The sequence below is a fragment of the Fusarium odoratissimum genome, assembly GCF_000260195.1.
Source record: "Fusarium odoratissimum NRRL 54006 unplaced genomic scaffold supercont1.52, whole genome shotgun sequence".
Taxonomy (NCBI): Eukaryota; Fungi; Ascomycota; class Sordariomycetes; order Hypocreales; family Nectriaceae; genus Fusarium; species Fusarium odoratissimum.
This window is the reverse complement of record NW_022158732.1, coordinates 103,516-118,876: the sequence shown is the minus strand read 5'-3', so window position 1 is coordinate 118,876 and position 15,361 is coordinate 103,516. Positions and strand designations below refer to the sequence as shown.

Genomic DNA, 15,361 nt, shown 5'->3' with positions numbered 1-15,361 from the left:
CGGAGGCGCTTCGACTTGCCTTCCCAGAAAAGATACTTCAAGCCTAGCGTGGTTAGCTTAAGTGGATGGCTTGAAGCAGCAACCGAGTCTAGAATCCTTCAGTCAAAAGGATTGCAAGCACGGCCTCGCCCTACCGATGCAAGCCTTTGACTGCATCCAGCCAGTAGTTTCCTCAAGAGCTTACTTGGCTCGGATGCAGTGAGCCATGGTATACCGAGTTCAGAGACAAGGTGTAACCTCACAAAATAACAACAAACTCCACCTCATTGTCAATTATCCAAAGGCATTATTGACTGGCCAGCAACCAAAAGCAAGAAAAATACCAAAAGACGTCATTGAGGAGTATACAGACTCTAGAAAAGCAGGTAGATGGAGTTTATACTTTTATATAAAATGGTTAAGCGAAATATAATTACAGCAAAGTAACCCTAACTTAATCTTTCTTTACAGGTTTTACTATTCTTTTATTACTTTATTAGTCTTCTTGTAAAATGCCAAACCGGATACTGCTTTTATTCACCCTTTCGTAACCCAAAGTAGCAATAGACAGGATTTTCATTCAGAAAGCCTTAGTAAAATTATACACAAGAGCAACTCTACACCAAGACTCTATCAATGTACGCTCCAAGCTCCTTCAAGCCAGCAACCAACACATCCGTCTCACAGACATAGCCCATGCGAACATAACCCTTGAAGTCTGCATCACCTCCAAAGCAGCGAGATCCCGCCACAAACAGGAGCTTGGCCTTGTCCAATAAGTCAAGACAAAGCTTGACATCATCCACAGGATCCCCATTCTTGTCATTGAAGCGGATGAAGGCTGTTGTGCCGGCCTTGGGCTCCACCCACGAACAAACAGACTTGTAACGGTCCATGAATTCCTTGAGGATGCCTGCGTTTGTCCTGGCGAGTGTGATATTCCGCTGCACCAACGCGGGCTTGACCTCAGGCGACAGGGCGAATCTGGCAACCTGATCGTCGATCTGGGAGACGCTGATAGTGGTATAGTCGCGTGCTAGCATGATAGCAGAGATGATGGACCGATCACGGCTGGCAATCCAGCCGACGCGGATACCTGCTAGCGCATAGCCCTTGGACATCGATCCCGTTGCGATGGTTCTGTGGTACCCTAGTGTCGTCACTGGCTTGGGCACCTCAGTGTCATTGCCGCCAGAAGCACCACCGTGGAAGAGCGGTCGGTATACCTCATCAGAGAAGAGGATGATACCTTTCTCCTCTGCAACCTTGGAGATACGGTCGATCACATTGTTTGGGATCGGTGCTCCAGTTGGGTTGTTGGGATTGTTAATAATTATCATCTGGCCTTGTTAGCATCTCGTGCTCTATAAATAATGAAGGGCAACAATCCATACCTTGGTGTTTGGCTTGATCAGACCAGCTAGTTCATCGGCATCAGGGACAAAGCCATTCTCCTTCTTCAACTTCCACAGAGTCACTTCAGCCCCGAGACTACGTGGAGTGTCGTAAAGCTGCTGATAGGTCGGATAAACACAGATGACATGGTCACCAGGACCTAACAGCGTATACAGGGCCAAGAAGTTGGCGCCTATAGCACCTTGAGTCACGATGACATCCTCGGGCGCCAGCTGCAATCCTTCAGTGCTGCAATGGGCAGCAATACGTTCTCGAAGAGTCTGGGAACCTGGGATTGCGCCATATGTGAGCTTGGTGCTTGTGTCAATGGGGCTCTTGGCGGGACCACTAGACATGGCGACCAAGTCATCGATGGACACGGAGGCGGCGCATGTTTCAGCAACATTCAGGACGCCTGGAGTTGTTTCATAGGCATCCATCCATTGCTCCACGGCGAAAGGGGTGATGCAAACCATGATGAGTGCTTTCTGAGAGGATGGGACGTGTATGTCTGTCTTGGTGTGCGTCTGTTTGGTTTGGAGTTCAAGTTGAAGGCTCAAGAAGGGATGTTTATTTAAACGTCTGAACGTGACGAGATTCGAGCGTTAGACTGCCAATTGTATGGGCGCAAGTGGCCTACGCCCTTGATGTGATGGATGTCAAGATTAAGCAAGGCCCAGACATTCGGCGGCTTATCCATTGGTCAATGGTCGTATTAAGGTAGCCGGCGGCGTCTGTCGAGGCCCACTCGCCTCCTCGGCATGTGCCGGGATGATCTATAGACCCACATTGACGATGCCAAAGATAGGTAGCGCCGCTTAATTTGCTTTCTTTGGCTTAGACTAGCCCCATCCACGACTCCAGCTTTTTGATGTCGGAGTTTCTTGCCTTGCAAAAGTATCTCCACTCCAGGGTAGTGGAGCCAGTAAGGGCAAACGTGACTGGTAATAGCTCTAGTTTACAATTTCTACCACGTAAAAACTGCAACAATACATGCATTCTGTCCAAGAGACAAAAGCAGAGGCGCATAAGTATTTGATCTCCATATTTAGTGACAGCTTGTGAATCTTAAGTGAACAAAACTCCATCCTCACGAGTTTGTTTTCGGAATCAAAAGTTCACGCCTGATCTCTACATTCCATCTTTTCATTCTTAAATTCAGTATGTCCCACTTTGACGCTGTCTACACGCCCGACGCTTGTGCGCCTCTACCCCAATTCTCCCAAGCCGTCAAATATAATGGCATGGTCTACTGTAGCGGTTCCATCGGCATTGATCCTGCAACTGACCATCTTGTTCCCGGTTCCGTTACGGACCGAGCTCGCATGGCGCTCAAGAATCTCAAGGTCGTGCTCGAAGCTGCTGGTAGCAGCCTAGAACGAGTGGTGAAGGCCAATGTCTTTTTGGCTGACATGAAAGATTTCGGCGCCTTCAATACCGCGTGGGATGAGTTCTTCCCCAATGAGCCCAAGCCTGTTAGTGATATCTATATTCAAATCTGGGACTTGACTGACATTCAAGTCCACAGTGCCGGACCTGTGTCGCTGTCCATCAGCTGCCTCTGGATACTGATGTTGAGATTGAGATGACAGCTAGCTATTAGTTATACCGGTAGAAGTGTAAATAGTATTAAACACATAGCCTAAGCTTCTCCTACAATCATAAGCACCCTTCAATTAGGCCCGAATGCCAATAAGAATGTCCTAAAGCCAGCAAGAAGCAGGTCTGACTGGCCATCGACCAACATCTACCAGTTGCTATTAACCTTGTGCGACCGCGGAATAGGAATATGCGTGTTCGTTTTTATCTATTCGAATATCTTTAAAGTTGTTTAAATCGTGAATGGTTGCATTATTGACCGATCTGGATTGTTCTATGTAATCCTTAACTCATCTATCATCTCTCACTGCTGGTTCTAGAGTAGATATGGAGTCAACTCAATGGCCTATATTGGCTTCGAAAAGCCTTCCTTATTTATGATTTCCGACAGATAATCGGCTTCTTCCAGACCTCACTCGTTAGAAAGAGTTCTAGTAGATTTATATTCACTCTAACATGCGGAAATTATAATAAACATTGTATATCATTCCGAGGTCTAGTAAGTAGCACGACGTATAAGGAAGCGGGGTAAGGCAAATTAGTTAAATAATCCATCAAATGACAAGTATCTCGGTATTTATCCATAATCAGGCTTATTATATTAAAATTCAAGAAAGGCGTTATCGGCTCTTAAATAATACATTATCTTCCCCTTTAAAGAACCTTACTAGCTTTATTCCTTCCTTTCCTCTTCGAGCTCAGACTCCCTTACTGGCATAGACCCTTGCCACCACCATAAACAAATTGGGGTTTCGGTTTCGTCCTCGATCATAGTATATAACTTAAACGGCTTTTCGTTTTCCTTTATTCCAGCCATTCTATCATGAGCCTCTTTTGTGACAGAAATTCCAATCACAAATACAGCTGTGATATTTGTAGTAGCTCTAAGTCCAGCTACCTTCACCTGGTCGGCTTTCAGTCCGGTGAAAAACTGCCCAGCTGAACTTTTCAGAGTCGTCTTGTCCTCCTTGCCATGTACCATTTGAGGGCCTCTTTCACATTTCAACTCAAACACCACACCACCTGGCCCGGAGATTTCAAGATCGGCTTTGAGCGAATCCTGTTCGAACAGGCGGGCCTCTCGTTTGATTATTATGTCAGAGCCCTGATTGTATTTATAGGTGTGGTCACGAGTTAAGGCCCATGCCAGCTCGACTTGCGACCAACCTTCCCATCCGCCATTATTTGAACGGGCATATGCGATCTCATGGCTTTTAGCAAGAATCCAGTTTGAGATGGAAGTAAGAATAGGGTTAGACTCTCTCAATTGATTAGGCATCGTGGTGTTACCTTCCAGGGCTCTGGAAAGACGATCTGCACCTGAACAGGTTAGTAATGGATGGGAATGATACCTTTGTATGCTTACGGAGTACAGGTTCTCTGATATTTCAAAGCAGTGGCTACAGATCTTAGGCTTTAACTGGAAGCTGTTTCCTGCGTAGTATGTATTGATGCAATTGTGAAGTGTTATCTTTTTAGGAGAATCTGACTTGCAAAAGAGAGAAGAAGGATAATCAAACTTGATGATCTCTGCAGAAGAATTTAAAATCACCAGGCGAATGTTGTAAATTTATATTACAATTTTACTCTTGAACACAATCTAGCCCGATAAGGTGCCGAAAACATATCCACAGCGGCACGAATCTAGACCATAGTAGATAACTGCTAAATATCAGCTCAGGTGTCTCAGTTTAACATGCTCAAAGAATTCAAGCTGTCCAATAATCCCACACGAAGAAATCAGTTGACTTTCTCCAAGGTGGCCATGTCCAATAACAGGCAATAGCTACAGCTGTGGCTGTACTGGGGTATGTGGGGACGGCCCGGACGGGACAGCCCATTCCAGGTCTAGACTAAGAGTGGCTGGCTGGGGTTACTTTTGGGTTTAGTTTGTTCGATAATTTCTTAATATTCAGGCCCAATACCTACCGGCTGGCTGATGTCTCTTATGAGCTCAACTCGAGGGAATGTTGAGGCTAGCATTTTTGATATCTAATCCTTTAGATTGGCAACACAGGTAAAAGCGTTGCCCGGAGTCACTCCCGTGCCTTGGATGCCCTATTGCCTGCCAAGGCAACTATCTCCAGCGGCGAGGGAGCACGATGTCCTGGTGAAAGACACTATGATGCGGCCATGAAGTTTTTAAGTCAGAAGGACTCGAATGGCAAGACTGCAGTGGACCTATATCGCGAGAAACAACAGGCTTGGTGTCAAGCTCAGGCAGCTTGGGACAAGGCTCAGATTCAAGCTCAAGGTAAGCAATTCTGGTATCACGATGATCATATTGTCACTAACGGAGAGCAACGTAGAGGATGCCGAGAAGAAGTATCCACCAACTCCTGGTGATGACTTTCTCGCAAAGCAAAAGCAGTATATCGCTGACTGGACCCTGATGAACTACATGACGTTCAGAACCGAGACACAAGGAGCTTGGATGGACTGGGTAGTCAACGGTCAGAAGTACAACGTCGACTTCAACTTTGGAGTTGTTGATGTTGACTCTATTATGAGCCAGATTGAAGACAGCAAGGAATCCCTCCGAAATTCGACGCTGCCTGATGAGAGAGGCGCAAGTGATGTGTATGGAGTCAGCCTAACACCAGCTCGTTGAGCAACATATTGCAAGCGAAAGGCTGAGGGCTGGTATAGTCGCAACGGAACATACACACTTGGCGAGCTAGATTCCGAGATTGCACGACTAAACACGTTAGCAACCTCATACACCGCCGCCCAGGAACTCATCAAAGATCACAAGTATCCTGTAGATACCTCGACTACGCCGCCTGCTATAAAAGCGCCTACAGTGGCCAAAGTACCTGAAGCGGATGCAGCTCTGGCAACCAGTTTGTCTACACTCTATACTGCCGAAGGTAGCTCAGGTGGCGTTCAGCCACCGCCTGAACCGACAGCTCAAACTGTAACAGACACCTCCAGCACTGGACTCACGTAGGCCCAGAAGACATTAGGCGACGCTAGGGCAGCTCTCTTCAAGTCCCAACAGGACCGTGACGAATCTGCCGCTGACTGGAACAGCTATGATATGGCGTCTTGTGATGTAAGCGTGTCCTTCTCAGCCCTCGTTGTCGATATCGACCGGCCTTGGCTGCAGGCTGAGATCTTCAGCGACGCGGACCTCGACATAGCTGAGGATGTGCTCCTTAGTCCTGGCGCCTCTCGTCTCAAAGTGGCCATCGCAAAGCAGGAAGCCCAGTTGAACCCCGAGTTTCCCGCATACCCGACGTCATTCATCCTCGCTGCAGACACAAGCATTGACTTTTCAGGTTCAACCAGGCACATCCAGGAATACTTCAATTCCAAGACGACCTCGAGCGATAAATCCGTTGGCTGGGGGCCTTTCAGCACTGATGTCAGCTCTCATCATTCAAGCTCTCACAGGCATGTACAATGCCACACTACTGCAACTGGCTGCAAACTCTCATTTGGTGCACCCCAGATTATTGCCTGGGTCAGCGAGATCCTTCCTGAGCTGCCTTGGGCCAAGAATCTAAATCCCCTCTGGCAAGGAGCAGATGCTGGGGTTTCGGGGTAAGCTAGGGTTATTGTTCTTATGCTTTGAGAAATTGGATCTAGCGGTGTCTAATTATTATTTAAATTAGCTAATTAATAAATTAATTCTACTTAATATCTAAGTTTAATTTAATTTAGGTTTTATTTTTACTTTAATAATCTTTCTTACTCTCTTTTATATTACTTAAGATACTTATAACATTTTATTATAATATTATCTTGATAATCTAATAGAGTAAGACTATACTCTATGCCTATAAGTAATAGTAGAAATAGCTTTTAGAACTAGTTGTTAAGTAGTATTTATAAATATTGAGATTGAGATAACAGCTAGCTATTGATAAAGAATAGTCTACGTAGTGCTGAAGACATAGCTAAACCTCTCTACCATTTATAAAGCTCTACTAGTGTAGTTCTAATGGGAATGTCCCGAAGTACAGCAGCTCCCACCCATTGCCTCTCTCGCGAGCTTAGCGCGACTTAATGGTCGCGCGCCAGGGAGTAGGTCTCGTCCCATCAAGTCTGGCAGTGGCTTTCGTGCATTCAGCTTGTGCAGAGAACGAGTTGCAATCTTGGCAGAGTAGATGCTGTTCAGCCAATGAGCCAGGCGGTAACCACCCTTGGCAATCTGTAGTTCGATGGTTGGGATCACAGAGTTGTAATATGTCGGGTAGAGATCGCCCTTCTGCAAGGCTGCAGCACCATTGGGCATAACAACAGTGCAGACATAAGCATTAGCATCCGAGGCCCAAGCCGTGGCCGATGTGATAGGATCAGTCACGTCGCTATCTGCAACCCAAGAAGCAGCTTGAGTCTTGTACGAGCCGGAAGTGATATCACTGATAAGTGTGTTTGCCCACGATTGCGCGTCGGTCAAGGCGTGGCCACCAATCAACTTTTCGGGCATATAAGTGTCCCAGTCTGAATGCAAATTGTCGCTGGAGAACCCATTGAAAGTAACCTTGATATCATTTCCGCCGACCTCGTAGGCCTCATCGTGCAGTGGCTGGGTGATGTCACCTAGAAAGTGGACGAGGAACTTGAGAGCCTCAGCTTTGTTCGCATTTGATAGACGACCATCCCCAACACGTTGCGTGTAGTTGGCAACTGCAGAGATGGAGCATCCAGAGCTGCCGCAGTCACGGTCATAGTCAACGTTGCAGTTTGTTGGCGGGCTGTCCTCTGCATCGATAAAGTGCAGAGGGGCCGACCATTTTCCAGCTGCAGTTGTGCGATAGGTATCAGCCCACGAGGCGACGTTGGCAAGGTACGAGTCTGAAGTGTCTCCTAGAAGACCCTGTGCCCTATTCTGAAATCAGTACAGACCAAGTAGACAGATAGTAGTGAGTGCTTACCATGAAGCAACGTCGTCGTCGAGAAAGTGTTGAGCAATGTAGGCAACAGTGGCATGGCCCAAAACGCCCCAGCCATGAACAGCACGTATCGCGCCAGTGGCTACAAGGAGAGATTTCAGCATCATGGCTAAGTCAGATAATATTTGAACGGATGATGTTGGTGTATGCGTGAAAGACCTAACCACGAGAAATAGACACAGGAATTATATACATGTCGCTCAATTCAACAGTCGGCATTCTTGCTTCGTTGAGCGACCGACATATGGGTTCAATTGCCTCAATCCGGTCTTACAGCCGAGTCAGTTCTAGACGGCATACAAAGGTCCTTTGACAACTGCTGCATATCGTTACCGCTCGGCACATAGTTGCCGGTACGTTGTGCAGATATCTCATTGATAGGTAAGTGACTAGTCATTCTGATACATCTAGTTAGGTAGGTCGGTACTTGATTGGAAGATCACACGTTGAGCGATATTCGGTACCTGCCTAAAGAAGCATAATTCACCTTTAATTTACAGTATATTCAGTGCAATCAGATAAGTCCCTATCTTATCTCCTGGTAGCTATCTGTACGGAGTACTCCGTAGACACGGCAACTAATGCCCGGCTAACCGGCACAAATATGGCAGGGATATCCTCGAGGAGTTGCAGATCTCTATCTATTGTCGCATAGGCTAACAGATTGCAATTGGATATCATGCTCGGTGGCCGAGGCCATAGTGCCCAATCACATGGCAGAAATACACAAGCTATTCTGCCCACAAAACAGTGCATTGAATTTCCACGTTCAACCTTTCATTTGGCAACGCCGCAACCTGTATACAGGTTCTCGCAGGCGCCTTGGTCTTGTCCGGCCATACCTTATTCCACTCCTTGTTCATCCCAGCATAATCTTTCATGTCGGTCAAGAAAACAGTGGCGTTGACCACATTCTGCAGTCCACACGCGCCGTTTGTTGCCCCGTCAATAATGGTTCCGATGTTCTGCAACACCGCTTCCGTTTGCAGTGAAATATCGAGGTGGTGAGTTCCGTCGGCGTCTGTAGTGCAACCGACGACTGTATTATCGCCACGACGCGATGAAGTACCAGAAACGAAAATGGTTCTGGCTGATTGCTGTATTATTCGAGCGTGGGGATAGTTGGCGAGGGACTGAGCTCTTTCAGCCGGCAGAAAGTAAGGTTCACCGTTGCGGGACGCCATTTTTAATGCTTTTATTGGCCAACACAAAGAATTCAAATTTGATGGCCGGTCAATTCGTAGCACGCAGTGAGAGAATGTAGAGGGTTGGGATCAGTTTGAGCTTATTATGAAAGTGAAAAAACATAATATTGCGCCGCCGCAGTCGATACTCCTGGCGGGTTCAGTTCCATTTAGCGCGGTGCTGGCGGCTACCCGCTTGCCGACATTACGTTCAGAGCCGGGATTCGGGCCGCGACCTCTCAGCGACCGTTGGGGTTTCGAATCGGTGCCGTTCCCGTTAACTTCAGCCTTTTTATCCAGGCATATGATATCTAAAATAATGACTGCCGATTTGAATCTAAATATATTGCGACTTCTATGTTACGATAACTAATTAGCCGATTAAGCATAGGATCAACCCCGGCGTAATGGCAAGCTCTACCATTCAAACTGTCTGGCAATTTCAGACCCTAGAGTCTGCTGAGCGCTTCACCTCTTCGGATAATGTGTCAGCGCAACTTTGCCTACAGAACTATGTCTCTAATGAATTCGATACGTCATTGCCAGCAGATTTTGTTGATTCCATAAATCCCAAGACAGGCAAATCTTTTGCTAGGGTGCCCATCAGTTCCGCCGCCCAGGTTGACGACGCGCTGCAGGCTGCTACAGATGCTTTCAAAACATGGTCCAAGACGACAGCAGCCTTCAGGTCCAGCCTGCTCCAGCGTGTGGCGTTCTTGATAGAAGAAAATAAAGAGCTGCTTGCAGTTTGGGAAAGCATAGATCAGGGCAAAACTGTGGCCAGAGCGAGAGTCGAAGTAGATCGGGCTGCGACAAACTTCAGGTGAATACCCACGGAACTCTATACAAAGAAATCTCTTTAACTTGGCCATCCTTTATTTAGATATTTCGCGACTTTTATTCTGCACCAAGAGAACGCCGTAAGGATGATTGATGGAGTGGCGCTCACCTACGAGCATCGCTCACCTACTGGCGTGTTTGCGCTCATCTCTCCGTGGAATATGCCTCTGTACTTGCTGACCTGGAAGATTGCGCCGTGTCTTGCCTTTGGATGCACAGCAGTCGCGAAGCCTTCAGAGTTCACCTCCATGTCTGCATTCTTGCTCTGCGAGATATTTCGGCTGGCAGAGATTCCACCTGGTGTTATCAACATAGTCTTCGGTGACGGTGCTACTACAGGCTCTCGACTTGTACAGAGCCCGCTCGTCAAGGGCGTCTCTTTCACGGGAAGTACAGCAACAGGGATCAAGATCCGCAGAGATACGGCGGACCAAATCTACAAGCACATCTCCCTCGAGTTGGGTGGCAAGAACCCAACCTTGGTCTTCGACGATGTGGATCTCGATAAGGCCGTGCAAACAGCTGCTACAGCAGCATTCGAAAATCAAGGAGAGGTAAGACCTGCCAACGTATATCTGACTGGGAGTCTCATCATTAATCTCATTAGATCTGCTTATGCGGTTCTCGCATCTACGTCCAATCCCGTATCTACGATGCATTTGTTGCTTCACTCAAAGCATACGTCGAGGAAAATTACAGATGTGGCGATCGTACTGGCGCTGTAGCCTCGTTACAACATTATCGCAAGATAGTATCGTATCTTGCACTGGCGAAAGAGGAGAATGCCACTTTCATCACAGGCTCTGTGCCGCCACTCGAGCCCAGCAACGGCTACTGGATAGAGCCAGTAGTCTTGACCGACGTCAGTACATCCTCGCGAATCATGCAAGAAGAAATATTCGGCCCCGTCGTCACAATCGCCAGGTTCGAAACCGAAGAAGAGTGTGTCCAGCTGGCGAATGATAGCGCGTATGGGCTTGCTGCCATTCTTTTGACCAAGGACGGTGCACGGATGAGACGCGTGGGTGAGCAACTTGACGCGGGGCTTGTTTGGGTCAATTGTTGGTTGGTCAGGGAGCTCAGTACACCTTTTGGTGGGATGAAAAACTCTGGCACGGGGCGAGAAGGAGGAAACTACAGTCGAGATGTCTTTACTGTCGTGAGGACTCTTCATCTACCAATGTAGCACCCTTCCCAATGAAGGGTCCATTTAGAGAGCGCAAAGGTAATAGGCTATAGCCGGTGATAGGAGCAGTCAATAAAAGTAGACAAAACTTCGTGTCAGTTTCAGCATTGAAGATGGATCGCTCACCATATTTAAAGTCGTTGACAACGACAGAACAATACCAGATTACTAGTGCCCTGTATGTCAATGCAAGATATTCTTAGAAGAAAGTAAGAATATATTGCTTAGAATCTTGTATCCGAGGTATACCGAAAATCCTTTGACCATTGATGCAGAGAAGTAGCTCCAGAGAATATCCACCAATAGGGCCGAGACAGGACTGTACAATCCTGTTCCTCCAGTTGGTGTTACACTGTCTCTGTGACGTTCGGATTTGCACAGGATAAGATTTTCTTTTTAGGTACAAGTTAGGTTAGCTACACAATGTAAACAGAATGTAGCGACATACCAGGTTTCTACTAACCAGTTTGATGTAGATGGGGTCTGGTGAAGATGAACACTTCGGCAGGTCGGCGCATGAAGCCTCCGTTTTGTGCGCCAGTGGATATCAACGCGAATCCTCTGAACAGAAAATCGAACCATTCCTTACCTAAGATCCCCTAATTGTTAGAAATTGGGCGGCCCATGAGCCGCCATGCAAATTACGCGGGCCGACCAGTGCGCTAAAGTGATGTACTATCCCGTTTACTGAAGGAGATCAGTGACCACGGCGGAGCTTTTGGTTGCAAAATGGCGGCCCGGATTCCGTATGCACGCCTGGCCCAAACAACTTGACAATGCAGATATTATATAATACTTAATTTAAGTCTCTGATTACCCCCAAGAAAACAATGGAAGCACTAAATAAAGGCCAAGATAGCTCGAATACAAAGTACCTTGATTCCAAGGAAAACCAATTAACACCACATTTAACATGGCCCGCCATCCATTGAACTTTCCTCGCTGGCTTGCTGCAAATAGTGACCGCTTGCAGCCGCCTGTCAGCAACTTCTGTCTCTACGACGGTAAAAATTTCATCCTCCAGGTCGTAGGAGGTCCAAATACGCGAAACGACTTCCATGGTGAGAACTCGGCCATGATCTGATGAAAACAAGAGCTATTTATTTGCTGACTTCGGTTCAAGTTAATTCCACTGAAGAGTGGTTCTACCAGATCAAGGGAAGCATGCTGCTCCGGCTCATCGAGGACAACCAGATTCGGCATGTGACTATCAGAGAAGGCGAAATGTTCTTGGTAGATGGTGAGTCTGCGAGAATCCCGCTTAGTTCATTTGTTATGAGATCCTGAATGACTAACCGTATTGCTTCACCCAGCCAATACCCCTCACTCTCCAGTACGCACTGCAGACACTGTTGGCCTCGTTATGGAAATGGTTAGGCCAAGTGACAGCTTGGACTGTTTGCGTTGGTATTGTACCAAGGGGAATCACTCAGAGCCTACTTTGATCCACGAAGAGTCTTTCTATGTTTCAGATCTTGGCAAGCAGCTCATAGATCCGATTGAGCGATGGCGACGTGATGAAAAGAGGAGAACATGCCCAAAATGCGGCAAAGTGGAGGATCCCCAGTATTACAATTAGCACAATATTAGGTAGATGTGATTAAATTATTTGTTATTACCTTGAAAACTAAACCGAGATATCTTTAATATAAAAGAACTGTTTTATAAATATGAAATTATAATTCGGTCCATGGCCAGTAATGCACAGCTGTAAATATAGAGACTGGGAATACTAGTCTATGCCATCTCATGTATCTTAACAGCCCTATAGTTTACAGAACTAAACTTATTATATTTTAAACCTCAGGAAGTAACTAAGTTCTATTATTATATAGGTTAATTTGAAATACGAAAGAGAATGGCATTTTAATTCTATTAAAGACTTTCTATAGTATACAATATGCATGTCTGTGTGCCTTCGGTCGTCGGCCCGCTTAGCTGTGCTGATCGGATAAGGACAAACTCTATTAGTTCGGCATTGATGAACCTTCCTACCAGACCTCTACAACCACCTGAAGACAGCTATGGACCTTCCGCTGGTGCCCATCTACTGATGGAGTCTCACGAGGGTGATTGGTCATACCCAAGTTCATGTGGCAGTAGGCCACAACGTGTCCAGTGCGGACCGGCCGGGACGTAGCTGATGGTTCAATCTCCACCCATGCATCCGCGGGCCGCCCGTCGGATGCTGAGCTATCAGGGCTCCACGGTACCTAGCCACGCAAGCAGAAGTTAAAGCCTGCCGAAATCATATAATATACCACAAATACCTATTTATATCCAAATCGAAAGAGATAGCGGGGTGGAGCACCTGACTTGCTTACAAGCACATTTCCACATCTTTCTACAATGGCAATTGACTCGTTGACAATGACAAAGCAGTGCAACGGGTGCCTCAAGGGCATCGATGCTGGGGACGGGCACTCGGCTGGGATGACTAACAATAGCTTCTATCGTATCGATCTACATACACATGTCATGCCACGGACTTTGCCACAGCTGTCTGACTCTGAACAAAATGGAACACGATCGGACTCATGGATTGAACTAAAGCCGTCGATCGTGGATGGAGAGTCCGTTGATATCTATGTCGATTCCAAACATTTCCGAACCGTCCAAGACAATTGTTTTGACCCGGAAGTACGCTTAAGGGATATGGACCGGTCTGGAGTCCATGTCCAGGTATTGAGTACAGTTCCGGTCCTGTTCTTCTACGACAAGCCAGGCAAAATGGTCGCCCAGTTGGCCCGAGCACTCAATGATCACCTGTCACAGGTGTGCACAGAATACCCGACCAGATTTGTTGGTCTTGCGACGGTTCCACTGCAAGATGTGCAAGGATCTGTTGAAGAGCTGAAGAGAGCAAAATATACCCTCGGACTAAAGGGCGTCGAAATTGGAACTACGATCGGTGAAATGAATCTTGACGATTCTAGATTGGACCCATTTTGGGCTGCCTGCCAAGAGTTAGATATGCCAGTTTTTGTCCATCCACTGGGATACTCATTGCTCAGAGAGAATGAACACCGATGGGGTCAATATTGGTCTTCATGGCTGATTGGAATGTATGTAATCGAGGGGGTGTATTTAATCAAGAGGATGACTGATTGATTACTAGGCCCTGTGAGACAGCCCTATCGATGCTGGCCTTGACATCCTCCGGACTCCTACTACGATACCCACGGTTGCGTTTTTGCTTTGCTCACGCGGGAGGGGCATTCCCAACTCTGATGGGAAGAATTGAACACGGATACAATTGCAGGCCAGACTTGGTCGCTTCAAGAGCGGGTGGCCGAAGTCCTTCAGATCACCTTAGCTCAGGCGACAATCTCTGGATAGACAGCCTGGTCCATGACCCAGATCTCCTTGCGTACCTCTGCAAGAAGATAAGAGTGGATCGCATTCTCATGGGAAGCGATTATCCTTTCCCCCTTGGCGAAGTTCCTGAAGCAGGCAAGATGTTGACATCCAACGCATCACTCTCCGAGTTTCTGTCAATGGAACAACGTGCAATGATGCTAGCTGGAAATGCCATCGACTTTCTGAAGTTGGATAAAAGATTCCAGAATGCATATAAAGATAGCTTGAGAGACGTATTAAAGAGAAGCTGTGGCAATATAGCTAACTAACTTATATAGAACGTTCAAATGCTATAATAGATCAACTAGTTGTTATTATCTCTGCATCACCTTAGGACATATCTTTGTGGTTATTAAAGTCGTCTTAGCAAGTACTTAATAGATGTAAACTTTCTACAGTCTGTGAGGTCCAGCAAAGACACCAATCGACAGCTAACTGGCAGTGCAAGAGGTTCCTATCCAGGAGTATTAGCCTGCTTACAATTTGATAAAGATTTATATTTAGCCCTGCCCAGGATAGCATGCTCTTGCCCTGACCCTGATCTGGCTGTAATCGCCTATATTTTTGATGAATATATAGCGATTTAAGTCATAGAAGATAATATAGACCATCTCTCTTTAAGTTTGTAGATTTGTGTCTTTGAAATTGCGTAGAGCCTGTATACATGGCAAATGATATTTCTACACGATTGGCACACTGAGAAATAAAGACCTGATATTTTATTAAGTAGTTTAATTGGCCAAATGAGCACGGTGGCTTAGATCTATAGGTGCTAGTTAATTTCGTGAACTTAATATGATATTTATATGATAATTGTTGGAACGAATATGGTCTCCAGGGTATATGCACCAAATCCATGTCGCGCTAATAACGGCAGAGTTTTCCCAGATCCTTGCCAATCAAATTGGTATCTTAAC

At 46.5% G+C, this 15,361-nt stretch overlaps 9 protein-coding genes across 9 annotated transcripts; 5 read left to right on the top strand and 4 right to left on the bottom strand.

Moving 5' to 3' along the window:
* Positions 1 to 596: 596 nt before the first annotated feature.
* Positions 597 to 1,850, bottom strand: FOIG_15443 (uncharacterized protein; the record flags this gene model as incomplete). Its single annotated transcript, XM_031216803.1, has 2 exons — positions 597 to 1,319; positions 1,374 to 1,850. 2 exons carry the CDS (start codon positions 1,848 to 1,850, stop codon positions 597 to 599), a joined length of 1,200 nt encoding a protein of 399 aa, XP_031053495.1.
* A 687-nt stretch (positions 1,851 to 2,537) lies between these two features.
* On the top strand, positions 2,538 to 2,977 carry FOIG_15442 (endoribonuclease L-PSP; the record flags this gene model as incomplete). The annotated part of the gene is made up of 2 exons (XM_031216802.1): positions 2,538 to 2,849; positions 2,903 to 2,977. The coding sequence occupies 2 exons, from the start codon at positions 2,538 to 2,540 to the stop codon at positions 2,975 to 2,977; spliced, it is 387 nt and encodes a 128-aa protein (XP_031053494.1).
* A 669-nt stretch (positions 2,978 to 3,646) lies between these two features.
* On the bottom strand, positions 3,647 to 4,252 carry FOIG_15441 (uncharacterized protein; the record flags this gene model as incomplete). The annotated part of the gene is made up of 1 exon (XM_031216801.1): positions 3,647 to 4,252. The coding sequence occupies one exon, from the start codon at positions 4,250 to 4,252 to the stop codon at positions 3,647 to 3,649; it is 606 nt and encodes a 201-aa protein (XP_031053493.1).
* An 854-nt stretch (positions 4,253 to 5,106) lies between these two features.
* Positions 5,107 to 6,523, top strand: FOIG_15440 (uncharacterized protein; the record flags this gene model as incomplete). The annotated part of the gene is made up of 4 exons (XM_031216800.1): positions 5,107 to 5,227; positions 5,283 to 5,560; positions 5,600 to 5,919; positions 6,007 to 6,523. The coding sequence occupies 4 exons, from the start codon at positions 5,107 to 5,109 to the stop codon at positions 6,521 to 6,523; spliced, it is 1,236 nt and encodes a 411-aa protein (XP_031053492.1).
* Positions 6,524 to 6,916: 393 nt separating this feature from the next.
* On the bottom strand, positions 6,917 to 7,981 carry FOIG_15439 (uncharacterized protein; the record flags this gene model as incomplete). Its single annotated transcript, XM_031216799.1, has 2 exons — positions 6,917 to 7,805; positions 7,857 to 7,981. 2 exons carry the CDS (start codon positions 7,979 to 7,981, stop codon positions 6,917 to 6,919), a joined length of 1,014 nt encoding a protein of 337 aa, XP_031053491.1.
* Positions 7,982 to 8,605: 624 nt separating this feature from the next.
* Positions 8,606 to 9,058, bottom strand: FOIG_15438 (uncharacterized protein; the record flags this gene model as incomplete). Its single annotated transcript, XM_031216798.1, has 1 exon — positions 8,606 to 9,058. The coding sequence occupies one exon, from the start codon at positions 9,056 to 9,058 to the stop codon at positions 8,606 to 8,608; it is 453 nt and encodes a 150-aa protein (XP_031053490.1).
* A 407-nt stretch (positions 9,059 to 9,465) lies between these two features.
* Positions 9,466 to 11,084, top strand: FOIG_15437 (NAD-dependent aldehyde dehydrogenase; the record flags this gene model as incomplete). The annotated part of the gene is made up of 3 exons (XM_031216797.1): positions 9,466 to 9,881; positions 9,942 to 10,452; positions 10,506 to 11,084. 3 exons carry the CDS (start codon positions 9,466 to 9,468, stop codon positions 11,082 to 11,084), a joined length of 1,506 nt encoding a protein of 501 aa, XP_031053489.1.
* Positions 11,085 to 11,997: 913 nt separating this feature from the next.
* FOIG_15436 (3-hydroxyanthranilate 3,4-dioxygenase) lies at positions 11,998 to 12,663 on the top strand (the record flags this gene model as incomplete). Its single annotated transcript, XM_031216796.1, has 3 exons — positions 11,998 to 12,145; positions 12,208 to 12,324; positions 12,398 to 12,663. 3 exons carry the CDS (start codon positions 11,998 to 12,000, stop codon positions 12,661 to 12,663), a joined length of 531 nt encoding a protein of 176 aa, XP_031053488.1.
* Positions 12,664 to 13,319: 656 nt separating this feature from the next.
* Positions 13,320 to 14,740, top strand: FOIG_15435 (aminocarboxymuconate-semialdehyde decarboxylase; the record flags this gene model as incomplete). The annotated part of the gene is made up of 3 exons (XM_031216795.1): positions 13,320 to 14,149; positions 14,203 to 14,677; positions 14,723 to 14,740. The coding sequence occupies exons 1-3, from the start codon at positions 13,434 to 13,436 to the stop codon at positions 14,738 to 14,740; spliced, it is 1,209 nt and encodes a 402-aa protein (XP_031053487.1). The 5' UTR covers positions 13,320 to 13,433.
* Between the last annotated feature and the right edge of the window lie 621 nt (positions 14,741 to 15,361).